The following is a 23153-nucleotide window of genomic DNA, read 5'->3' on the forward strand; positions in this document are numbered from 1 at the left end:
TCTGTGCGGAATAGGAGAGTCGATAGGCTTTCAAGCGTCGACGAATTAGAGTTAAAGCATTGGTAGAGTTTGAGAATATAGAGAAGGGAAACAGTATTGGCGATACAGTGGAGAAAATATAAAAAATTATATGACGTTTCAATCGTGATTTAACAATTTTGAAGTTATCTAAAATATAGGCAATCTAAGTTTTAGTTCGACTAGATCATTTGAATAACGGACATTCGTGTAAAATGCGTGATTTTAATTATTCACTAATTAATACTCGATTCCATCTCGTTAGAATTCCATCTACAGACGAGCATAGAAAAAATTTGCGATAATGGTTTATTTTATCGAGATTAGATTATTTTATCGTGATAGTAATCTCGCAACATCAATTTAGCATCGAAGGCTATCCAGTTACAAGAAACGGTTACGTTCTGTGCTTGTTGTAATTGAAACAGGTTGTGCCAAAAAATAAAGCGAAGATTTTTATGACCGTCCACGTTATATCGTACCGCGATCTTCGACTTTGTTTCCTGCTTCATTTTAAGTAGTTTACGAGTGTAATAAACCTGTATCGAGTATAATTGGACGAGGAAGACGAAGACGATGGATAAATATCTATCTTCGTAAATGGGTTTCTTTATTCGAAGACAAACTATTTTACTGCAAATGAATATTACGAAATTTATCGATAATTCACCGTAGAGATTGCATCGGTCTTCTTGGCTGAATATTAAATAATATGAAGATGAAAGTGCGATTAACAGTCCGTCGATGCATGAAATGATTAAGAAGTTAATAAACGCAATGCGTTCCAAGTGTTTATCATCGATTGGATATCCGTAAGGAACATAGCTTGGTTAAGAATCCCTTACCAATTTCGTCGGGAAACTTGTTTCACGTAGTTGCCTCAACGCAGAACACGAGAAAAGGACGAACGTGAGGAACAACGCGAGGAATGAAAATTATAGCCCAACCATCGGTGAGATGATTCCTTCGAGCTCTACCAATAATCCGTACACGTGTACAACTCATAAGATTATTGCAATTAATATTAAGATCGCATGAATAGCAAAGGAATACCAGTCGTTTTATGGTTTATTGGTCTTGGAGAGATTAAGGTCACGATTGTGACGCCAGAAACAATGGGACACTTACTCAACCAATTGAATTTGAATCCTCATTAAACGGGTAGATAGATGTTAGCGTGGCCTGAAATAAAAACTAGCGGTTCGTTGCCTTCTATTGAAATTTGCGTCTAAGCTGTAATTAATTCGTGTAAATGGTAATGGGATCGGAGAACTCTGTGCACAATAATGTTACTTCGTTTGTCATGTGCGTCTACGAAGTAGCCTGATGGAAAATAAGTTGTGCATAATACGTGTGCACATGAAATATTAGGGTCGCATGGTTACATTATTGCTGGTTTGGTAAGCTTGAGGGGTTCGGTCATAAGGTGAAACTTGCATGCGACCTTCTGCCACGATCTCGAGGTCATAAAGTAAACTACTCATTGTCCAGGACAACTGTACTATTCGGAGTAATGAATTTCAAATTTGAAAGCTTTCTTTACTTTTCGCGCGTGTAAAATATCGTGTGTAAAAAAATTGGATCGATACCTAAACGACGTCTGAGAATTTCTTTAATTCGTTTCGAATTCGTAACTGTATAGGTAGATAATATTTTGTAAATATATGGAGATTATGAAGATTAAGATTATGACAAGTATTTAAAAGATGTGACGCGTATTAGCTAAATGCACGACAAGGAACAGTGACATCCGTGCAGACGGAAGGAAATTACGGTGCTCAGGAACAGAATTGTTTTGCTGCAACGTGCGTCGAATGTAAAGCGCGATACACAAAGAATACTGACAACTGAACAAAATTACTGTATATAATAATGTCTGCGTGCGTACACATGTACTGTCATAACGTGTATATATAAGATGTATGTCACACGTGCTTTTTGTGATAATTTTATTAATCACGTTGAAAGGTATCAAATTTTCATTGCCATTCAAACACGAATGGTAACACGTCTTTTAAAATCTGAATAGAACTTGGAGATTCTAGGAATTAGCAGGTCATTCTCAAGCTTGATGATTTTATTACTTGTATTTTTTTCGTACCGTTCTTTGTCTTTCCACGTATTCTTCTTTCCCTTAAAATTCCTTTCATTCGCGTCTTTGTGTTTCCCTTTTATTTCTGCCATAACTCCTCTCCTTATGAGGCCATTTTTAGTTATTGTAACTTCTTGTTCTCGTATTCTCAGGTTTTCACTGCCAGATTTTTTTTCCTTCGTCCTTCGTACACGCGATGCGCGTTAATTATCGCGGATGCTGTATCGTCTGAACTTTTTGATACGAAGCAGTGAACTTTAATGAGATACCGTGCAACGGGCACGGTCCTTACGTGGGTCAGCAATCGTGAAGGTATTCCATTACTATTCATAGCTTACGATCACTGGGCAAGATATTCGGCGACGAATCACGACTTCTCGACTGGCGAATACCTAGCTATCGGATCCACTCGTACTTATATGCATGCAGTGCATGTCTATCTCAAATTCCTCTTTTTAATTAAGTATATCTTATAATAACCGAAGAATAAAATCATCGTCTAAACTTTTTAGGTTTATACATTTGATGGAATTTTTCTTCTTTTTATGTAGAAGTAGGTTACAAGTATGTTGGATGTGTCTCTAAAAATGCATAAATTTTACGACCTTTTTAAACATGAAAAATAGTATCTTTTAAAATTTGAATAGTTTAATAATATAATATAATAGTTTAAAAATGAAATCTAAATAGAAATTCGTTTTATCGTTCAACTGTTATAATGTTTATTTTACTTTGGACATATTCTGTACATTCTTGTACATATTCTGTAAATGTTTGCTTATTTAAATTTCCAATAAACGCGTAAACATTGTTAGCCCATTTATAAAATTAATAAGAGAATTTTCATGAAAAGTTTAACGATTAGTACAAGTTTTAGAAAAGTAGGTTTCGTAGGTAGCAATAATTTAGCCGATACCATCATACGATTGAATAATGGCGCCGCAATTTTTCTCGCGCTTTCGTATCTTGTGCGCGCATCGAAGTCTCCGGTTGGCAGCGTTGCAATGTAACGATTTCGCACTGTCTTGTCGCGATTCTGGCAAGCCTAGAAAATCGAGATCGATGAGGACCGTTGCTATAGCTCTCTAAAGGTCGTAGAGATTTCATCGGATAATATACTGAATACATTACATCTCACTCTTTTTTTCTCTTTGCTTGAAATTAAAGAAATGTAAATCCTAGCGAGAAGATCGAAAATTTAGTTTTATGTCACTGTGATACTCCGAGCGAGAGCCTTTTTAGAATATCGGTGTAACCTGCTTTAAACAATTTTTTTTCTTTGAACCTTTTAATTTCTAGACACGTAGAAACAGAAATTCTCCTCCGATTCATTTTAACGCTACAATATTTTCTTTTTTACCGTTACGTCTTCATCGTGTCAATATTCACATTTGCTGACGTATATTATAGTTATCCATAATCGTACATGCTTTTACATTTAAGTTGGTAGTCCGCATCTTTGTGGACAAGATTCGATAAAGATAATATTCAAGGTGACGTGTAACGAGGTTTTAAGTATAGTACATTATACAGTTGCTGGGCGATCGAACACGTTGAAATCAGAAATACAAGGTGTGTGGTTAACCGCTATCAGAGCAAATTCCTTATTAATTTCCCTCTGAAACACGGGCTACGCGTAGTACATTTTAAATTGCAAATTAATCCAATTAGTCAGGTCAACTACCCTTTGATTACATCGACTTAACTATACGTTTCACGGTGCCGCGTCATGCGGATCGAATATTCCGAGTACAATAACGAGATTATCTGTCAGTTTCGCCATTCCTCGTGCAGCAGCTTCAATTTTCATTCGCCCTTGAACAATCTGACTTTTTTAAAAAAGAAATCTCGTTTTCCTTGTTTCAGCAAACGACGTGTACCATTGAAATTGTAGTGTGTTGCACGCGTGCAGTTGTTCGCTGCTGCTGCAAAGTCATGCAGAAGTACGTGGTCCGAGAACCATTTGCATGAACAGCTAGGGCAATCATTTCTGATGACACGGTTCAATTGAAAACGGTACGTGCATGCAACTGCTCGATCGCGGAATAGGAGAAGACACAGCTGAATGGAATTACGAAGAGGACAGCTACAAACATGGAAACGAAACGCAGGAGTGTCTCGACTATGAAACAAATTATTACCAGCAGATTGAATTATAGGACTTGTAACATTTCTCCAAGCACGTTATATCTTCGTGGCGCGAATTTGAACTATACTTTGCCATCTATTTACATAATATCCTTTATAAAATATCTAGCGTAAAAGTTGTAACTCGCAGGTTCTATGCTTTCTGTGTATGCAAATCGAGAATCCGGTTGCTCGCGGGTTCAAGGGTTAAGACAATGATACTTGAAATAGTATCGCGCATCAGAGAAAAATCTTCCTCTCGGCTAAATCGCGTTTCAGCGCTTGTTTGTCCGGTGTAAGATCGTTAAACAGTCTTACGTGACTGTTTTAAGCGAATGGCAGGCATTTGCAATCGGCTACCAAAATGCAACTTGCTCGTATTTAATTATAATAAAAGGGATTATGCGTATTAAAAACCGAAATTCGAAAAGATACAACCAGAAATCGAGGTGAAATTCCGTTTGACAGTTATACATTTATGTTAATTTACATGTAGCGTGTTTCTGAAATCGTCGCCATTTGGAAACGGTACTTTCAGGATCGTTTTCTCGGCACTGCAAAGGAAGACGTGGCCGTCTGGAAGGGATAAATATCGCAGGATTCTTCATCGATCGAGTACCAAAGGACCTTTGAAACGCGATTCGGCCGACCGCAGCAGAAATGGACCATCGCGAAACGTACACGTGTGTGGTACCGTTGGGTGCACTCGATTCTTACGGATAATCATACAAGCGGGAAATCGACAATGTTCTGATACGCATCATCGAAAAGATACTGCACATTCAGTCGGATTATTTCCAGACTGAAGGTTTCATATTGGGCTCGACCGACTCGAATTGCGAGGAAAGCATCGACGTGTATACGGAGTTGATTGCGTTCATTAGAAAATAACCATACGGCGCGAGGATTAAAGCGGCTTACCGTGAATATCATTCACGCAGATGTGAAGATCCTCCCGGAAGGTAGGGAGGCCGTGGTTGCACTGGCAGGTGCAGGTGTTGTTGGGAGGAACGAGTCCTGCAGTCGAAGGACTACGTGTGTAAGGGCTGGCTGTTCCGCTGCTGAGCACCGTGCAAGCCTCCGTGCAGGAACCTAAACAATCGTGTTCGTAATTTTTAATTTTTAATCTGCGAGTAGATACTCGTTCCTTTTTTATATTGCCATGTTTTATGGTCTATAGTTACAAGAGAGAGAGAGAGAGAGAGAGAGAGAGAGAGAGAGAGAGAGAGAGAGAGAGAGAGAGAGAGAGAGAGAGAGAGAGAGAGAGAGAGAGAGAGAGAGAGAGAGAGAGAGAGAGAGAGAGAGAGAGAGAGAGAGAGAGAGAGAGAGAGAGAGAGAGAGAGAGAGAGAGAGAGAGAGAGAGAGAGAGAGAGAGAGAGAGAGAGAGAGAGAGAGAGAGAGAGAGAGAGAGAGAGAGAGAGAGAGAGAGAGAGAGAGAGAGAGAGAGAGAGAGAGAGAGAGAGAGAGAGAGAGAGAGAGAGAGAGAGAGAGAGAGAGAGAGAGAGAGAGAGAGAGAGAGAGAGAGAGAGAGAGAGAGAGAGAGAGAGAGAGAGAGAGAGAGAGAGAGAGAGAGAGAGAGAGAGAGAGAGAGAGAGAGAGAGAGAGAGAGAGAGAGAGAGAGAGAGAGAGAGAGAGAGAGAGAGAGAGAGAGAGAGAGAGAGAGAGAGAGAGAGAGAGAGAGAGAGAGAGAGAGAGAGAGAGAGAGAGAGAGAGAGAGAGAGAGAGAGAGAGAGAGAGAGAGAGAGAGAGAGAGAGAGAGAGAGAGAGAGAGAGAGAGAGAGAGAGAGAGAGAGAGAGAGAGAGAGAGAGAGAGAGAGAGAGAGAGAGAGAGAGAGAGAGAGAGATGCAAAAGAGGAAAATGCACATAGCTCGTTAACTAATTTAGTTTGCAATTTACTACAGTGAGATGCGACGAAGTTCCTATTGCAGATCACATTTTGTCACACTTAGGTAATAACATAATATTCCTCTATTAGACGCGATAATCGTCTGGAGTTTGATTTCTTTCAACTCAAGGATCTTTCGGTTAACAAATGCTTCGAAATCAACTTACGTAGACACGAAAGTTATACGAGAAGGAATATAGGTTTAAAAAACGAACTGAGAATGTTGGGAATACATTATTAATCTTGAATGTACGGTATTGTGGAAAAATGTTAGATTATCTACGTTATTGGCTTCAGCGTGGCATATAAATATACTTCTATCTCATCGTCCGCGAGATTTCGGTTCTTTCGGATTGATCTTTCGGGAAAGCAGGAAGAACACCACGTAACTGTACTTTTACACGCTATTACTTAAGTAGTAATGATCGTAGATAAATTTCCACGGGGGAGAACTTCATCCGTGGTCGGAGCACGACATATAATCTGGCCAGGTGAAATACAGCTGTCAAATCGTTACATTGTAATTTCATGGTTAATTTGTTACGAGCTTTTTTCCCTAGCGCCCCTTGTGCTTCACGGTCCCGCGCGAAACGTGCACGTTCCTCTTTTCCGTTGTTTTTAATATCAAATCCCGTACGATTTCTCCAACCCTGCAAATCACGGTTACGCAATTTACGGTTTCGCTCTTCCGCGAACAAGAATCGTGGCTTTATTCGAAACGTCACCAAGCCCTCAGCTTCCATCTCTGATTATTCGAGTCAAGAGGATAAGAATAAGAAAAAGCATTTGTAATTGCATTTAATGCTCGGCTTACCTTCCAACGTGAAAATGTCTCCATCGGAGTGCCTGATGACCGAAAGCTCTTGACAACGAACAATCTCGAGAACGTTCAAGCAGCCCGCGAGGACGAGGACTAGAAGAAGCATCTTCTCCTCTGCATTCTGAAACAAAGTGGAGCGAATTACTGTAACCTTTTTTCCAAGCTAAACGTCCATGAGGAAGAACGACGAAGGAACGTCTGTTGTTTGCCTTCGGTCATGAATAAATCAACCAGTTTTTTCTTTGATTTTTCCTTCATTCTAAAACATTTTCGTGTTTCCGTAGTTCTTTATTCTGTATTTCCATATCTGTATAACTATTCAAAATGCAGTCTGCAAAAATAGATTTATTACGAGATAAATTTCATTTACGTCGTTTATTTATCATTATTTTGTTACTACGTTTTACTCGACTGAGAAATTCAGTAGCATTTAAATGCGAACTCTCGTGCGATTTTGATATCCTACGATGCTTTACAACCATATGCAAAATTATTGTCAGTACTATCACGTCTTTATCGTTACGAAATCGTGGCAGACGATTGAGACACGAAGATGCGAGAAGGAATCACGAGTGAGGAAAATGAGAAATTGATTTTTCATCGCTGTTAGGAGAATCGTTCGGGGCCAAACTTCCGATCGAGCATGGACTATGGCGGTTAGTAAAAAAAGATGAGTGAGTTTCGGTGAACCTCTGATTGGAAGGTATTCCAACCGCTTCTTTCGCGTTTCCCATCGTCTGAACTTATCTCACGCGTGCCATCGGCTCGATTGTGCATAACGTGGGCACACGTTGCGCTGATGTTGATGCGCCGCTCGCGACATGCATCGAACGTGTAATTTATGCCTGTTTCGTGTGCCCGTAGTTTACCGTAAATGCGCGTACGCCGGGATACGATTCCAGCTTGTAGGAAGATTTTTCTTTGGCATTTTTTTCCCAGCACGGAAGCAACATGCTTCGCTGGACAAGATGCTAAGAACGGTAATTTCGCGTTCGAGAAGTCTCGCCATACGAATACTATTATTTCAGAATGGAACAGCGATGCTTTCGTAATGAATCTGCAATGAAAGACACCGATGCGTCATCTGAATGTAAAAGTGGAAACGTTGGTGGGCAGGTTACTGGAAAGAGATAGAAGAAACGATTAAGCGAGTATTTAACGAGTCTTCCGACTTAATTTTCTATATTTAGTACGAGTAACGTCATTGTGTTTCTTTTGTGCTCCAACTTCCGTTTATATCGAGCCAAAAACGTCTTTGTACAATGTGGCGGACCTTAAATTTGTCACAGACGATCACGAGTGATATTTTACCGCAACCAAACCGTCGACAGCGGATGATTTAAAGACGCGAGGAACATTCTGCTAAATCTCTTTATTGAGGAGATTTATGTGTAAATAGTGGTGGACGGTTGAGCGTGGCAAATGTGACAAACCAATCAACGAGCAGAGAAAAATCTCAAGCAAGATATACGCAAACAACGTTCGGTCACTATAAAACTTTTAAGACTGATTAATTACCGCTATTAATTTTAGTCAACAGAGGCGGCCGCGCGTTTATTTCAACCTTATAATTACTTCAATTTCACGGTTACGCCTTTGGAGCCGTATGATCCACGACAAATCCCTGAATTATCCTGTAATTAATTATCCGTTCCCGGTCAAAAATGTGGACATTTGAAATTATTATTTAAGATTAGGTAGAAATTTTATCAACGTTTCATTAGGAACGCGTGCGAAATTGATACATCTTTAATAACGGTCTTTCATTTAAAAAGGATTTTTAATGTTTTAACGTAAGATGGGAACGAGAAATCCTATACGTACACCGATATCAACTTCTTTCAATATGTTTAACTTCAAACTCGAAATACTTTCTAACGTTAGAAAAGTACAATTGGATCAAGAACGTGCGAAACAATGCGATAGAGCGATTTCATATCTTCCGAATCATAATCGGAATTTCTATAAAAACATAGATTTTACTTCTACTCTTGAATTCTCGTGTCATATTATTCTCGCAATTTAACACGGTTAGGAAAATTGTCGGGGAGTTAAACGGTATGATTACACGATAAGGAGAGAAAAAAGAAACAGGTGTTTAATAGAATCCCAGATGGCCGATGAAGGCACGCGTTCGATCACGTCCGGAAATATTAGCACATCCTTTAAAGTTTTCTTACGTCTGTTAAAGTGCCTTTTTTCGGCCTGTTGATGTCTATCGCGATCGCATCTAAATACTTTCCGGCGAGACTTAGGATTGCAGAGAACGAAGCTCGTCAGATATTCGACGTTAGTTTAGAGAAATACGTACCTTGCTTCTCCCTATTAATTGCTCTCTCCCCTTTTAATTGCTTTTAGAATGAATAGCTTCTCTCGCGAAGTCCGTAGTACCGGTTATTCAGGGATTCTTTTTAGTCCTTTTTCTTGTTCCGCTCAAAATTTACGACGCGATACCTTCTTCTTTATGATTCTGTTGATTTCCCTGATAGCTGTCCCGTGCTCGTGTTTGGATTGACTAGAGAAGACTCCGGTTTATCTTATTTGGATAGAGCGGAGAGAAGAACGACAGATTACGTCGTATTATAACACGTACATATGTATACGTAGCATGTGTTTGCAGAGACTTTTTGTACATTTTATGGAAGAATTATTTTTATTAAAATACACCGTAGTGTTATGTAAATTTATTAACACATAAAGTAATAATAAAGTGAGATGATAATAAAGTGATAATTATTTCCTCTCTTGTTAATTCCAGTAACCATCCAAGATAGTGGACTTTGAAGTGTCAGTACATGACGAGCGTTGGTGGTTGCTGAATGATTATTTGTTGATGTCTAGAACTATTCCATTAAACTCTCATCGATAACGTTCATTAGTTTGCTCTACTGTGTTACCCTGTGCAATGCTGTTACAAGTCCGAAGAACGTGTTATCTAAGTCTATTTCTCTATTCTATTAAGACTCTATACATAGACTTTGATTGGCTTTCGTATCGAAGCATGACTGGTGAAAATTACGAGGTTTATGACAGCGTATTTCCTATTGAGATACGGAAAAGATGAAAACATGAAAGCCCCAACAATACATGCTGTCTAAATTCATCGAATCATTACTAATTCTCGTACAATCTGTCTGTATCCAGATGCCGGAAAAGTTAAAATATATCTTTCAAAAATAGTAATCGTCGCTGACAGTGCCAGAAACCTGGCCTAACGGCAAACTCTAACAGAATACATTAATTTTGCAGTGAAAATTGATGAATTGTTATTTTAATGAAAATATTTTGATATTTACGATTAACTGTACGTAAACATAAGATTAACTGTACGTATCATACTATATAAAATTATTGTAATAAAAATGAAATTTTGACAAAGAGTCTTATTACAGGGTGGACGAAAATTTTCATAAGTAATTATAGCTTTTGCGATTTGGAAAGAAAGTGTTATAAACTATAATATTTTGTGATAATAAACCGGTTTCGAATGGATTAAAAGTATTACCGTGGAAGCTATATATTAACCCTTAGAAATCGAGTAGCGACATCATGGTGATACGTTATGACCTTAAAATTTTATCAAGCATCCGGAAAGGGAAGATATTTTCCCATCGTATATATATGTGTACACACAATGTTTTCGATTGGTCTCGGTTGAAAATATGAATTGCCAACGCGAGAGCCATTACAGTGAAATACGTTTCAGCTTAAACCCAGAGTTACGCAGATGGCCGGTGGGTCACAAGGTATTATTTTATGCACCGGGAAAATTTATAGCCGACAGATCGCATTTTACGTATCGAGAGGTAGTTAACGTAATATTTTTTATCGTCGATGGATGAATCTTAACTGACGCGTGTTAAGCTTTCATCGCACGCACGTGTTGAAAACTTATCTGCCAGCCATGAAAAAAGAGAATATGGAATTAGCATAGCTCGATAAAAATGAAATTTATTGGATTTTAATCTGTCGTTCGACACGGATGGGTATCGCGTGTGAAATTTAATTAATTTTTTCGTATATGTTCGAGATAGAAAAAAGACCGATGTTTGCTTCATCAGGCACGATGTTTGATGAGATAATTAATCAACTTAACGAGCTTCATCTTAGAACACAATCGCTCGTAACTTGTACGCTTCTGTTTGATCCGAACAATACGTTTTACCATCGACTGTCGATCAAATAACGAGTTGGACCATTCGTAAAAAATGAAACGTGCGTTATTGCATTAGAAAAATAGAAATATAAATAAAGTTGTAAATTTCACAAACGTACAAAGGAATATCAAATAAAGAAAACGTTTCTGTCACAAAGCCAATATTATTTTCTCCAATTTGAATTTGAATCTAACCCAAATCATGAATTTTTCACGTGTTCGATATTACACACAGCGATGAAGCGAATCATGGCATGTGGTATTTTATAACTAGCTGCGTAAAAAATGGATAACCCAAGGGGAGGTATTATTCGGAGTAATGTTTATTCGATGCAGCGGAGCACCAGTTATTCGAAAATAATTATTCGTTAACCATTACTCGCGTAAAATGCAAATTTTCTTCTCGTATTGACACAGTTGGCAACGTCGGCCGGAGAAAAGTAAATTCGAGGGTGTTCGATTTAATGCCTGTACAGTTAAACGCTTCATATAATTAATTTCAACAGACAAGTTACGCTTCCCATAATTTTCGGCGAAACGATTATTTTCATCTCTTTTCCTACGCGAGTCTTCTCGCGTGAATCCAAACGAATAATTCGAATCTTACGAATCATTATCGAATTACATAAAAAACGAAGAAGCCCACTTTCTTATCATTTCCAGGTTCTTATCGGTTAACGCGTTAGTTGGTATTCCCCATAATCTGCAGTATAATGTTTGATGAATGCATCGCACGAAGAATGGTAATTTCATACGCGTTTCACCGAGTGTATTTGCACGCACTTAATTGTCAGTGGTGGGAACAAGAACGTCGTTGCCACGAATTGTTGGAACATTCACCACGCTGTTCTAATCCATCGAATTTGAATGGATACTTTGATACAGCTTGAAACTATCGCTTTTGTTTTATGGATTCTACGTGGTTGATTATTTGTTAAAATTACATTGTAATTTATGATTTCCATAATTCGAATGGAAGAACGATTATTCGTCTAAATCGTCGACGAATCGAAATTTGTCTAACGTGATTAATAAACTGTGGATATTTACAGGAAAGTGTGTGATATATTTATAGGAAATATAAACGTATAGAAATGTACAGAATGTAGAATGTGGGTAAAAAATATCCTTTTGACTGAAGGTAATTTAACTACGAATCAGAAATGAAAATTGTACATTGATGTAGATTCCAAGATCCGGATTCCTGCTTGGATAAAAATTAGATTTGCATAAAAATACCGTAATCAAGTCGGTAAAAATTTCTTCAGTGTTCAAATTGTGCCGTGTAATTTCTGCTCTCGAAACGTCGATTCTTGAATCACCTCTAAAGAATTACCTCGGGAACATACATACATAAAATTATATTTACTTGTCTCTTCTTGGTAACCAGCTCACGAATTACGAACGTCCTGGTTTCTTCGCCACTAATAGCAGCCATTAATCACGTTCCCGGTAGTGTTTCGCTTGTATCCGATTCACAGATACCGAGGAACTTGCGATATGTTCCTGGCTCGTGTCACTATTACGCAACAGAATTAATTTCTTCTGGAATCTTTTTATAAACGATCGTGCCAGTCTATTAATAGATTGTATCGCGTGAAATATTTTCATACTTTCATGTTTGTAAATATTTAGAAAGAAGGTTGAGAAACGCTGCTATACGATTTATATAGTTTAATAGAACAACGACACCTAAATATCTATACTTGAGGAAGCGTAAACGTAAAATAATATCGTATGGATCAGAATTACTTGAGTTCACAGTGCGTGGCAATTCAATGTGGTATTAATTCTTTCAGAAAATTTGCAACCGTGAGATTGGAGAAATTATCGAAAGATCGCATATCTTAAAGGGGAACCGCAATTGAGCTGTCCGTGCATGTAAATGGTCAACAGTTCGAGTTAAGAATCGGAATGCGCGCAATTAGCCTGCATTTTCACGGACACGCGTCGCCCGATTGTAATCGACCACGTTCGCCGAGATGCGTGCAACATTTCCGCCTTATAACTTGGGATTACGCGAAGGGAATGGGTCGCGAATGAGCACGGATGAAGAGCAGATCGCAGTACGAGATCGTACGTGACCGATTATCCACTACAATGTCGCGTTCTGTGTCAAGGTGCATGCCACCAGAGATTGCATCTTCCTCACGAATCGCCTGGCGATACGAAATTTATCTGTCGTTTCGAATCTGTCAACTATCCGTTTCGAATCTGTCGAGTATCTGCTTCGACTGTTCGCTCTGATCACGATGATTTTTCTTCGAGTAAAGGAGAGATTTGACAAACGGAACTCCGATGCTTTAGACGTGACGTGTCAATTTCACGGGCCTCGAAGCTATGAGAGATCATTGACTTTCAACGTACAGAAAACTTACCACACGGATGTAGAATTCTAAAATTCAGATTGACTTTTCAGACAAAAGTTTCGTTCGAGTAACTTGAAAGTATATATCGATGTACTTGTTATTCGTTTGATTCGGAGTATCCCTCCGAGTTTCGAGCAAAGTCCAGATTCTTCCAGCTGTTTCTTCTTTTTAATGCAACGACTTTGCTGCTCCACTTTCGCATTTTCGGTATTTTAGGTATTCATTATTTTCCATTAGAAACGGCAGCAGATCTAAAGCTAATCAACTTGAATTTAAGTCAATGAACGAAATTATAGAAATTGATACAAGTATCGGCGCACGCAGTGGTCAGAAATTTTGAAACGCGATTAGTCCGACTTCTGTGAAAAATTCTTTAATACAGAGTCAATGTACTTTAGACAGTATATCGAAATCGTGAAATTTGTGTTCACTTATAAACGAAATCCCATTAGTTACGAGTCTACTTAAAAACAGAATACAGTAGGAATAGAATCTTAAGAAGTCAATCGGTATAGCTACTCGGCGATTTAATTTACTACCGCGCTGTATCTTAGCTTGTAACTATATGAATTTCCATATTTCGTAGATTGGTATAGATTTTACACATCCATATATGGCGCTTACGGCGAACAAGGGGTCGAAATAAATTTAACGACTAAAAATCCATTGACATATGTGTTACGATTTATGTCCGGTAAATGTGAAAAAAGGCATATTTACCATTAAGAGATCCTAAAATATGTTAAAAGAGATGTTGCCTAAAGTATCAGTGTCCTTTCGTAACGTTATATCGAATTTTTGTCATACTTGTAGCATCGTCCTCGCATCGTCAGTGATTAAAAATCTCAACACCATTTGTCACGTTGATCGATGTTGGAAAGAAACGTTCCGTGTATGTCTTACAGTTAAGAAAAAGAGAGAAATTAGAATTCGGCGCGTCACGCTTTTAAATCGTCGCTTTGATCGAGAAGAAATCATCGATCCAAGATTGTAGCTATGTGAAAAAAAAGACTACTACAGTGTGAATCGACACGTTCTGCATTTCTCGTTTAACATCTGTCTGATGAAGAAGACGTTATTAACAGAGATTCAACGCGTAATCGATAATACGTCTCGTGCGAATGGAAAGAAGCTGGTGTGAAAATTATTTACATCGTTAACAGCGAGTAATCAATTCCTAAATAATGTTATATGTTATCAAAAAAATTTCCTCGCATACGAAGGCAACGAGACGAAGAAAAATATCGCAACAATACATTTGTAAATTCAATTTTTCCTAAGCGAATTACATCTAATTTTAGATTTCATCGATCGTCTTAGCAAAAGGAATATCACAATACAATTTGTCATGTTGAAGAATATTATTCTTTTTATTAACCAACAAGTACGTCGATACTTTCACATGCTGGAATTTTTTAACCAATTCGAAAAAGAATATCCGAGAACAATTATTTCCTTTCTTTATCTACTAAACAGTCTTGGCAAATTTTGATAATTAACCTTATCCTTTCATTTTGTTGGAAAGCAAACTAAAGTCATTGCGGAACCTCGATAATTAGACCGAACTGAAATATATGTACTTGGCATATTCTATTTTCATCAGCACAAACAAAAACAAAAAAAATCTTCGTTTTTTATTTTCTAGCCTTCCACTATGTTGCATTCTTCATTGTCCCTTCAATACAATTATCCACAATGTCGACTGTCAGTTCATTGCAGTACGATCGGCAAACTAGATATAATTTCAAAAAGAATCAAATGATTGGCGATAATTACATACAGAGCAGCGAAGTGGCCTTGAAATGTGCGTAAAGATGAATTCGATTAATTACTAAGAGAGCGGTGGGTTTGCCGATTGAGATAAAACGCGTGCTTTGCCCGATAGGTAGGAAATTGAGAGAGCACCATAAATGACAAACATGTCATTTCTGGTTACGAGAATGAAGGAATAATCATCGGCCGGCTTATAATTAGCTCGTAACTCTGCGTCTCTTGTTGTCGCTTCCATCTTTGCAAACGATCGCCGATGCGTTTCCCTCGATGTTATGGACGATCTTTCATTAAGTGGAAATTAAAGACGATTCTTATCATGGGACTTAATTACGTCGCCGTTGCTCTCGCTATAATAATTCTTTGGGTATGGGTTTATTAACCGCGTCTGAAGTGGTTGCACATTGACGTTTTATACGAAATAAGACCTAAACAGTTAGATTTATTAGCTGCGAAAATGTATTACACCATCCTCTCGATGTAATTTTGTAAAATTTATAATCAGTCGGCGGTGGATATTTATTCATTTCTGACGAATTTCAAGATGCGGAAAGTGGAGAAGGAAACTGTTCGTATCAAATTCAACTTCAATTTAGTTAGTTTAGTAGACAGTTTTTCAGTAAAGAAACTATAAATCTATGATAAATTAAAATACGGCTAGCGATTTATTTTTAATCGAATTGATCAAACAGTTGAATTATTATGAAATTTGTATTTATTTTGTAAACAAGTAAATAACAAAGTTCTTTTAGAGTTATCTTAATTTGTATTTATTTTATAAACAAGTAAATAACAAAGTTTCTTTAGAGCTATCTTAATTTGTATTTATTTCGTAAACAAGTAAATAACAAAGTTCTTTAAGAGCTATCGCAACTCTTAATCTAAACTTAACCAATATCACGAAAACTAGAATTGCCGGCGTTTGAAGTAGATAAATGATAAAAGGATAAAATGTGTCTATTCTCTAATTAAATTTAGCAAATATATTACAAATGTTTCCTAGTATCGAAATATGATATATTATATGCGATGCAATCTAGCCGTAAAGACGTTTTATCAGATCAATAAATCAGCCGTCGAGCGTTGAAAGATTACACTTACGATGAAGATTTCTTCTATGGATGTTTTCGAAATCATCTTTACTTTATTATTTTCTATTTCGCGTCGTTATCCGTTAGATACCTCTTTCAGATTTACACGAATCTACAGTTGTAACTCAGGTTACCGGTGTCTGTAATTATGAAAATTCTATGCGTACAAGACACGACTTATTTGTTTTTCTGCGTGTATCGACATTAGTGACATGTCATTTTCAAATTATCAAGAATAAACTAACTTTGAGTAAATTTCACAGTTTTAACGATATAATAAAAGTGACAGCGCTCGATGAATGGAATTGTAATGTTATTCAGGATTTTTCACAGATATCGATCTATTCGTACGATTAAGAATTTCTAACTGTGTCGTTGTTCGTTCAATTATGCCATTAGTATAACTTCCTTGTTTTTCTTTTCGGCAAAATGTAATCGCTATTCTACAGAATGGAATTCCGCTAACTTGTTTAAGGTTTTTGTCGCCCCATTAATGCACCAACGTTTCGTTCAGCCAGCGAGTATTGCGATATTATTAAAATACCGCTTCGCGGGAGTTTCTTAATCCTTGGACCGTTAGTTTTTGCGACGAGTATACTCTTCTGATTATTTTCCAGCCATCATGTTCAATAATAATGTAAAATTATGCGGATCGTTTCATCCATGCTGGACCAGGTTATTTGCTTCGTTCGAATCACCGTTTTACGTAATTTTCCAATCTCAAAACGGCCAACTTGCGTCGTCTTTACGTTCGCGAATGATTGACAGTTTCACTGCGAAAGCGAATAGGTGCGAGCGTATGTTTCTCAAAAATTAGACACGTCCAAAAAACGGTACGTAAAATTTGTTTAGTCCGTGAAATTTTCTAGATTTCCTCAAGTTGTTTTTAGTATTTTAAACAATTTATATATATAATATTTATTTATGGTCTTGTGAAATTGACGATTTTGTTATTTTCACCAGTTTTTCGTTCGACTAAATTTCCAGTAATCCAGAGTCGATTGCTTAAACTGTGATACTTTAAACAGTATACGTTATAATCATCGCTTCTTATGAATGGCGCATTTCAACAAGATATTTTGGTACTTTTAAGTATCATATACATGTCATAATGGTGATGGTAATTCCTTATAAAGGCACGAGATTAAGAAATTTCAATGTTTACAGTTTCATTATTATGACAAACGGTGTTACTGTCAGCTAAACATTTTGTCGGTTTTATGTATATCTTAAAATTTACGGTGGGATTAGAAATAGCTTTACGGCCCGTGATCGTCTCGTCGTCCAATGTTGAAATATTCCTCTTTTTTGCGCTATTCTTCGAGTTTCTAGTTTTCGTCAGGTTCTTCGTTAATCGAGTTGAGCTTAATTACCTGACACTCCCAATTACGAGAATTGACATCTTTATCGATTTTATTATCAGAAGGATATTTTTAAAATAACGGATGAGATACTGGTTCAGTTTAGAAAGTAGAAGTGTCAGAAGAGTTTGAAAGCCAAATTTGCCAACAAATTTCGATTACAGGCATTGCGAGACATGAATTATCGATCAGAATTTTTGAATTACTGTAGTTTCATAGAACCGAAAAAATGAAAAAGATTAAAATTATCGATTTAGAATTCATTTATTTTCGAATATTTTGTAAACAAAAATCTATGAACTCACTATTAATATATATATAACATATAACATAGGTACAATTGAGAAACTAATTCCAAAGACTGACAATATGTCTTTGCTTTATTATTTTAATGGTAACTTTCACTATAACTTCATTAATTTTTGGAAGTTCTAATGCACATTTCAATAAGCTAACAGGAAAATCGATTTTTTAGATTCACACAAGTATGTTCTTTTTCTTCTTTCTGAACTATGATCTAAAAGAATACGAGAAATTTGCTAGTCGATTATTATTAAATTATAGTTCGACAATTACTTCCAATCTTTACTAAATCATTATCTGAAAATTATTTCTGCGATGAAACGCTAGTTGAGTTAAGATATAAAGATCGCAACAACCGATCAGGCTCTAGTCACTAGAGTATTACAAGTAACAGACGGTCAGGTTGTTGAAAGTAACCGTAATTGTATGCTTCAACATAAACCGTAACGATGTTGACGTGTTGCGACCGTGTTCCGTATAGCCGAACTTGAATTTAAGTGCGGCTGAAACACGTGTTCGGTCCGACACACGATGCAAGAAGAAGAATCTGGTCTAACGCGTTGAAGAGAAATGAAGGGGTCTGACACGAGATGAGAATATTTACTACTATAGCAGGGCCGACATATCGTTTGACTTTCCACGAACATGGTCAGTCCGTGTCGTTTGAAAGGATTTAGGGTGTTCTATTTTCTAGTGAACATTAATTGCACTCTGTCAGATCTGGTTTCTTCGTGTTAACGGGAATAAAGTGACTGCCAAGCTATTTACTTCACTCGATCCTCGTCTAGTTAACATTTGTTATAGTTTAGAATCCCCACCGAAAAACAGCCGATACCTGGTCCAATTTCATCCTGTTTCAGACTGCTTTACAAGAGAAAAAATTTGAGAAATTCATTTCGGCGAACATTGTACCCTAGCTGGGTTTACCGACAAAGAAACACGCCTGAGGCAACTGTTCGCGTCTTTATTAACCGATAAATTCCGGTAATTATGTAAATCACCTGGAACATAATATTTATCGGTCGTAGAGGAGGTTCGATCAGTGGTTGAAACTCAGAGGCAATGAACCTTGATGCAAAGAACGATGCGGACAGACGTGGATTCTGGTGGCGCCCTGTTTGAACATAACTCGGGGGAAGGAAGCACCGTGTCCGCGGTTAACAGAACACGTTGTTAAAGTGTAGCTAACACTCTGTAGACAACTCGTAGAAGTAGTAGAAAATGTCTTAGGCATCGAAAGAGAAAACACTTCTCACGGAGAGACACGTGTTTGAAGACAAACACGGTTTATTGACGAAGCTGCGTCTCGTTTTCCGGAACTTCCGATTCTATCGGGCCGCAGCATCATAAAACTCTGCCTTCTGCCTCCCTGTTCTAATATTTGCGAGCTCGAATGGTCATCCCTTAATCCAACGCCGAAGCTGCCAGTTTGTACAAGTGAACAAACTGGTCAGGCTGTCGCGGAGAAACTCCAGCGAATTCCATTTCGACCAGCGCATCGCGTCGAGTGAAAGTTAAGTATTTTTCTGCGAATAAGTGGATCTTCCTTGTCAAATTCACACGCAAGATTATTCTGTTCGATCACAGAATAGGAAGAATATTCTCGGACTTTGCCTGTAGCACGAATTTAGGCATACGACATTGGGAAAATTAAAATCAAGTTTCACGCTGTATCCCGTCTTTGCCGTTCACTTTTTTAGATTTATTACTTGCTAGAAAAATTTTCCATAGATAATTCCATTTTGTATCTCACGCGACAAAATCCATTAATAATAACAACAATAATGGTCGTGATTATCTTATGATTACTCGTAACTATGAACCGTTTGTTGGAATGTCAGCAAACGACATATGGTCGACGGACGAATCGATTAATAATAATGAATCGGTGATTCAGACGCGCGATACGTGGGTGGTAGATCGAAAATCTACACTCCTTATGCGATAACGCGAACGTTATACAATTTTATTAATTACTTCTTCTACTACGTTTCGAGAACGAATATCTGAACGTTTACCAATGTTAATATCCTCAAGTTAATTCCATTAGTTGTGGTTACGATTCAAACGTTGAAATATTACTTTTCACAGTAAGGCGCATAATTTATACGATGATATAGCGGTAAACGAGCAACGGAACATCGGTAAAATCGTAAGCGGCAATAGATAGAGGACTTTTGTCACGCAGTAGAGCGTGAATGCATCATGCGGCTCGTATGGCGAACGTCCTCATCCAATTCAACGACCTATGACAGATATTCGAGTCACAATCCGATCTTACAAGATCCATCAGCTTCCTCGATTCTTTGTCACGAATTCTCGTCTGATATCCGAAAGGATGGAATATTTCTCTGTTTCTTACATTTGGCTCTCTCTTCTGCGTATACAGAATTGCCCTTCTTAGTTAAAATGTCCTATCTTTTGCTCGATTGTAACCGTACAATATACTGACAAATCTTAGCTGTCAAATCCTCAACTCTGCATAATAACTTCAGATTGACTATTGAAGTTTCGTGCAGTTTCTTCCACCGTGTTTGTCTATCGTCGCTAATGCATCGTATCGTTCGATTCGCGTACGGAAATATCGCGGAGAAGAGAGCAATTCAGAGAATTTCCTTTTTTTTTCTTCCCTGTCGAGTTGTCCACAGACCAGGAACCTGGCTTCTACTGCTAATCCAATTCACGAACTTGCTCGATTCACTAGCTGAATTCCTACGTTTGATCGACGACAAGATACCTCGGTGAAGAATCACCAGCATCCAATACCGACAAAGCTCGATCTCTTCGAAGCTGTTTCTTCTCTCCTCCAGTCCTCATGATTTAACCATACCAACTTTGCGAGAAACTTTACATTTCTTCCATTCATTCATTGGAAAAAATTCATTGAAAAAATGTTTATCACATTTGGATTAATCCCTACGTCGGTTTGATAAATAATCGCGTAACCTGTATGTAATTATATACTTTGTATATATATATGTTATGCATTATATACTCATATATTTATGCTCTAACTATATAATTGTAGTGATCCACTTTTGAACACATTTATGCACACAACGTTGTACGTATTATACAAAACATTTAGAAATTTGTTTATTACGAATGAAGTCTCAAATACGACAAGAAGAAGGGTGTGCAAACGAATTTGACAAAGAGTAGAGTAGACAAAGTCATCCAGGCATAACGAATTATGTATATCCGGCGAAAAATTACTTTTCCTTCTATGCTCTCGAGACACTAAACGACGAACGATAAACGCTTGTCTTCGTTTGCCGTACTGGCAGGAACGCATTTAGCTTCTTTCTGACTTGAAGATCGTAATTGGTGCTCGGTAGTGACATGGTTGTCCTGTTTTTGACGCCAGTCGAAAAACACGAACCTGTGGCGCTGGCAAATTTACTGCGACATCGATGCGCATTTTATGACCACACGACCATGACAAATGAGACAGAAGTTTTCGTGAGAAATTTAAGAACAACGACATAATAAGACTTTTCCATGTTATGGAATCAATTGGATCCGAAATATCGACAATTTGCCACGGTTTCGTGGATTACACGATTGTAAATTGTAAACTGCTTGCTTCTTCTCAAGGAAGAGAGGTAACTCTCTCGTTTTAGTCGACTCAAACGAATCTTATAAATCCTTTCTCCTTTCTTCGCTTTCTATTAATATCGTTATCGGCATTGTTATTTTCGTTACTTTCCAATTCAGTTTTGCTTTTTTATATATTCCTATATTTATATATTCCTACATTTATATATTCCTATATTCATATATTCCTATTTTTATATATTCCTATATTTATTCATAATCAGAATAACGTAGGAATACATGTAATTAATTGATACAATGCCGGAGGATATTAAAATACAGTAACATTTCTCTGTTCCAGTGAAATTATATTTTATATAAACATGTATATTAATATACGAAATATAAAATATAGTTTCAGAATTTTTAAATCAACTTTATAATTATATAAAATAATTCATTTCTTAACGAGTAATATTTCCACAATTTTATATATTGTAATTACAAAACTATAATGTAATCTCATTATTTCATATTTTATGTTTCATATACGTATGAACATGCGTACAATTATATGAAATATAAAATATAATTTCAGTATAACAAAGAAATATTATTATATATAATATCCAGCGAGCCGGTCGAAAGATCTCCATTTATGGTCGCGTCTATCGCGATTTTAATTCACGAAAACTACCAGCAATGGTAACCGTACAGTATCTCGTCGAATAGCAACGCGGCGATCGTGATAGCGGTTAAGCGAGCGTATTCACGAATATGCCATAAACAACGTGAAAAGTGCAAGTTCGCGGGCATAGATCATATTAACGGCAGCTTGCACTGGGATCACGTGCATTACGAGTTGTATCCGACCATCAATTCCGCCTCGGCTTGGTCCTAATGTACATTTGTACAGGATATACCGCACGCTTGGTGATCCCACAAGGAATCTCGCGGTACCGCCTTAAAATGGGGATGGAAACCCGTGGAAACACCATTACTAACGTCGATGTTGAACGTTCGTGGAAGTTGTAAATAAAATCAAAGTCTGTAACTTGCCTCAACGCAATGAGATGCCATCGAGGTTTCACCTTTAATGGTAACTTGGTTCTGCCCCATGACGCTAGTTCCCATTATAAATGCAACTTTCCATCGGTATGCTGTTATTCTGACAGAAAAATTCTCGTAGAAACGGGCATTTCTTGGTTATCGATGACTCTATCCTTTTACAGGATATTCTTTCAAATTCTATGTCTGTTTTCCCGTTGTTTCTTTCCATTATCGGTAATTTTCTTTTTTTAACCTCGCTGCGATCTCGCGGTCGAATTTCTATACTTCGATCTTGCTCTGATTTTAGCAAACAAGACATCTAACGTCCTAAGAAGATTTTTAGTATAAAATTGAAAAATTGATATAGATTTATATTTATTAGAATCGAATAAAAATTTGTCGACTTATTCGTGCGTCGTGTATTATTTTTGTGTTTCATTTTAACGACGTTCGATAGCGATAATACAAATTTGTCCGTCTAATAGCTTGTTTATTTATCTTGTCGTTAGTTGTTTGAACGTGAGTCTATAGATGCATCCCCAGTTAACAAAAATGGGACAGGAAATAGCGGAA

General features: G+C 37.4%; 1 protein-coding gene across 1 annotated transcript in view; it reads right to left on the reverse strand.

The window, feature by feature from the left end:
• The window catches only part of LOC100744435, a 68087-nt gene that overhangs the window by 14792 nt on the left and 30142 nt on the right, over positions 1-23153 (reverse strand). The window contains exons 2-3 of the mRNA XM_012394183.3: positions 6938-7064; positions 5159-5329 (exon numbers count right to left, since the gene is read on the reverse strand). Coding sequence (XP_012249606.1) covers positions 5159-5329; positions 6938-7049 — 283 coding nt within the window. The 5' untranslated portion in view covers positions 7050-7064. The remainder of the gene's footprint in view (positions 1-5158; positions 5330-6937; positions 7065-23153) is intronic.

Source organism: Bombus impatiens, unplaced genomic scaffold (genome assembly GCF_000188095.3).
Source record: "Bombus impatiens unplaced genomic scaffold, BIMP_2.2 scf_0080, whole genome shotgun sequence".
NCBI classification, from domain to species: Eukaryota; Metazoa; Arthropoda; class Insecta; order Hymenoptera; family Apidae; genus Bombus; species Bombus impatiens.